This window comes from Hydra vulgaris, chromosome 12 (genome assembly GCF_038396675.1).
Source record: "Hydra vulgaris chromosome 12, alternate assembly HydraT2T_AEP".
Taxonomy (NCBI): Eukaryota; Metazoa; Cnidaria; class Hydrozoa; order Anthoathecata; family Hydridae; genus Hydra; species Hydra vulgaris.
The window spans coordinates 28,518,065-28,522,500 of record NC_088931.1 but is presented as its reverse complement, the minus strand read 5'-3'; the positions used below and the strand labels follow the sequence as shown (position 1 = coordinate 28,522,500).

Below are 4,436 nucleotides of genomic sequence, written 5' to 3'. Positions count from 1 at the left end.
GATACAATATTTTTTAATCTTTAAAATAGCTAACTTCCAGACATGCAACAAACTTAAAACATTTATATGTTTGCAGTTTTTTTTATGTTTTTTTTACTTGGTTAAACAAATCACTTGCTATACTAGTTCTAGAAATATTTAACGGTGCCGGAAAAATCTCTTGGTTTTTTTATTCCCTTGTAAAACGCTTTTGCCCTAATACCAACTGCAATTTTTTAAATAATATTAATAATTTGATGTCAGCTCTATCCATATAAGCTGCATTGTTAAGGAGGGAGGCGAAAGAGCTTTTGAACTTTCTGGTCAAGGCTCTTTCGCGGTACTCTGTGATAAAGTCAAGAGGTCTTCTTGGTGCACCTTAACAACTAAAAAGATAAAAAATAAAATAAAAAAAAAATTAAAAAAAAAAAAAAAAATCAACTGACTTCTAGTTTTCATGCTCAAAAAACATGTTTTTGTTTTATTCACCAGGTAATGGTTTGATAGACTTCAAAGAATTTTTGAGTTTAATGAACACTACAAGTCAAGAAGAAATAAATGATGAGGAAGAAATGAAAATTTTATTTACTTTGATTGACGCAAATCAAGACGGATTTCTGTGTGAAAAAGAAATTCGAAACATGATGAAAGGTTTAGGAGAAAAAGTGAAAAAGAAGCATATACGAAAAATGATAAAAGAAGCTGACATAAATAAAGACGGAAAAATTAGCTTCAATGGTATATTTATTATTCATTATAAGAATATTTATTTAAGTTAAGAGTTTTGACGAACGAATATCTAATTGTACACTTGTTTTTCCTTAGAGTTTAAACGAATGGTATCAAATGGTAACTTTCTTGTTAAATGAATTTTGATAAAAATGCTTTTGGACAATTGAGCACCAAAGAACACTAATACATATATATTATCATCAGATATTTTTTGGTTTTTTCGAGTTATGGTTATTAAAAGAAAATTTTTATTGTCGATAATTAATGACAAAACAAAAAAAAAGCAGCTAAGAATGATACTCGCAAAAGTCATGAACGCGACTCGCAAAGATCACGGTTTAAGAAAAAAGTCATCTTGTACTAGTAAAAATTTACACTCGATCAGACGAACATTGTGTACATTAATAGAATGCTTATTTATTACTGCGAAATGAAATCTTTCGTTTTTTTGGGTTTGTTTTTAGTTTAAATAGTTTAATTAAAATCGTAATTTTAAAACTTTAAGTTTTATTACTCTTTAATTCATTTTTGTTTGAGACAATTTAATTTAATTTTTTTTTTCTTTCTGAAAAATATGACTTTAAACGAAATATAGATAAACTCAGATTAATCATCTTAAATATAAACTCTACAAAGTAAAAGAATTTTTCAAAGATACCCAAAGCATTTATTTAATTTTAGTGAGACAAAAAACGATTACAACGTTTTTAGGAGAAAGAGGCAATAAAACTGCGCATAATGGTATGTTAAAGCATAAGAAAGAATTAGTTTTTAATCTGTAATAAATGGAAAATCTTTAAAAGTTCAGGTTTTAAAATTATACAGAAAATTTTAAAAATTAAAATTATCAGATATTATTTTTATCATTGACCCTTTTTAATTTGTCAAAATAGATCGGAAATCATAAAAAAATAAATTCTCTGTTTCGAATGTTTAGAATAACATCTTAAAAACACACGCAAACAAAAATTAAAAATTTGTATCGCGTATATGTTTATTGCCAGTGTATCTTTTATGTTTATATATATATATATATATATATATATATAATATATATATATATATATATATATATATATATATATATATATTGTGTGTTTATTTGGAGTTAATTTTGCGTGTATCGAGTATGCGTATTGTGCATGCATCATGTCTGAGTGTTGCATTTATTATTTTGTCTATCATGCCTGTATCCTGCGTGTGTGTAATGTAAAATTTGGCTTTATTCACTTTTAATTTGGTAATAATGTTTTATAAATAATAAAGCCAAAAAATAAATATCTTTTCAATCATTATCTAATCGCCATATTGAGTATCATTATCGCTATATTGAGTGGGCTTGAACAGGCTTGAAATTTAATTTTCCAAAGATCCAACCTCCAATAAACATTTCTTAAGTTAATTTTTTACAGTTTTCACTTTAATCATTGCTACAAATTGATTTTTTTATTTATAAAGTAGTTATAAAAAAAGTAGGGAAGAAAAGCTTTAGTACAACAGCGGAAAAATTTGACAGTGTTGCTATAACTAGGGATTGCACGCAGAATTATATTCAAACTCTTATTTATAATTTGTAAAAGCTAACCAAATCTTCTAATATTAGAACAATTTCCTGATGACACAAAATTTATCACATAAATATGTTACCTAAATCAGTAAAAATAAAACTTAATTAAATTAAAGCCTATTAAATTGTTTTGTGAATTTATTAAAGATTAAATAGCTCTCAATAACAATATTTTAAACAAAAACTAAAAATTAAGTATACTTATACTTTTCTAGGGTTTGGAATTTATGCGCATATCGGCGAATATATGCGCATACTATTCAAAAGTTATGCGCATAACGTGTATTTGATGCGAATACAAGTTTAACAGATGAATGGCATGTGAAATTAATTAAATATTGTCAAATATAGAAGAAAATGTTTTTTAAATCAAACGCAGATGACTTTAAATTAAGAGAAATATATTTTCGTTTGATTTTCAGTAATTAATTTTATTAGTAAACATTTCAATTCGTCGACTTACTATCAAAACCTTTTAAGTCCGTTTTTCCGAGGCAATTAGATTTATGTGGTTTTGCATACAGCTGCGCATTGAGAAAACTAACCAATTTAAGTCAAAACCTCAAAAACAAAAAAATCGGACTTAGGAGGTTTTGATAGTAAGTCAACGAATTATTTTCATTATTTTTAAACGAATTTCTAAATCACAAAACTTAACTTTTTTCTGTAAGCGTTGTCATTTCTCCAACAAATTCAATCATTTCACTATCAACTGTCTTAGCAATTGCTGGATTTGTTTTGGAGGCTGATTTTGAAATTGAACTAATTATATCAATTTTATCCTCACCAAAGTAGAATCCTTCTGTAGCATACTTCGCTGTCAACATATAGGCAATTCCCATATTTGAGGTGATAAGGAATTTAAAGCGCTTCATAACCATTTTCTAAATAATTTCCTCATTTGCGAATTTCTTGTTTATTTTACCAAAATAATAGTACACCAAAGATAATGGAACATCATCATTTTCAAGTCTTATAATGAACTGTCTGTTGGCAGGCAATGCAAGTTCCAGTTTTTTTTTATTGTATCGAGACTTTGCAAATATCTATTTATAGTTAAGTTTTCCATAGTCTTTCTGTTTGAAGAAAAACCTATAAATCTTTCAATTTCTTATTGTTTTACTTTTTAAAAGTAAAACAATGAAAAATTGTTATTTCATTGTTTTACTTTTAAAAATAGCGGAATCATAGTCATAGTATTTAACTAGTCTGGAAACACGGACCGTTTTCTATAGATCTCGTAAAATGACTTGAACTTTATGGGGTGACCGGACTGAGAGTGCGTCAAATATTTTTAAAATGTCTTTTTGTGGCGCAAACTTTGAAAATTTGAATGAATTCGATGCTGTGTTAGCTGCTATTGAGTTACGATTTGTTGGAGACAGACCTCAATTTTAGTTCAAACAGTAGACTACCTAATTTAATTTATCCTAACCAAAGTGAAGAAAGAATATTTATGTGCTTGTTTTGCAAGAAACGATGTATATCACAAGGTGTCTTGTCAACTCAACGCCAAACACAAGGACAAATTTACTGATAAACATTTATTAAAGAATAAAAGAAAGCAAAGATTATTCTTCATCTTATTAGGTTTTAAAATTATTTAATCTAGATTTTAAGCTGAATTTAAAAATTTAAAATCAAGTATAAATATTTAAGTATTTCATTAGAAGAAGTCATTACAGCTTAGTTCCTAGTAAAAATGTAACTGATTCATTTGAAGGAAATGCTGAAATTTTGTACCGCTGATTCTACAAAATATTTCCTGGAAAAACAATTTCTTTTTAAAACTATACTTTTCTTTCATGTTTTCAAGTAGCAAATCTTGTCTTTGTTTATCTGACTGGTATCTCTTTTATCAATGATATTATAACGTTTAAGCGTGTATCCCACTACATTACTAAACAAAACATTCTATTATAACCTGGTGGGAATGATTTTAGTACCTCTAATTTTACAATTGGTTTTAGTTCTAAAATGTCTAAGTTGTATCTTGAGCAGTGTTTAACGTATTTGCTTGCTGCTAAATATGCATGATCATCTAACAAAAGATAACCTGAGAGCTTTCAAGATTTAAAAAAGTCAAACTAAATTGATATATAAAGAACATCATTTATAAAACACCCTCTGTTTTGGAACAAGAACATTAAAGAAAAAG

General features: G+C 27.0%; 1 protein-coding gene across 9 annotated transcripts in view; it reads left to right on the top strand.

The window, feature by feature from the left end:
- The window catches only part of LOC100212129 (neo-calmodulin), a 26,451-nt gene extending 25,292 nt beyond the window's left edge, over window positions 1–1,159 (top strand). For all 9 annotated transcript variants that reach the window (XM_065812818.1, XM_065812816.1, XM_065812820.1 and 6 more), the window contains 2 exons: window positions 472–717; window positions 805–1,159. In XM_065812818.1, the coding sequence (XP_065668890.1) occupies window positions 472–717; window positions 805–848 (290 nt within the window). In that variant the 3' untranslated portion in view covers window positions 849–1,159. The remainder of the gene's footprint in view (window positions 1–471; window positions 718–804) is intronic.
- The last annotated feature ends 3,277 nt before the right edge of the window (window positions 1,160–4,436 follow it).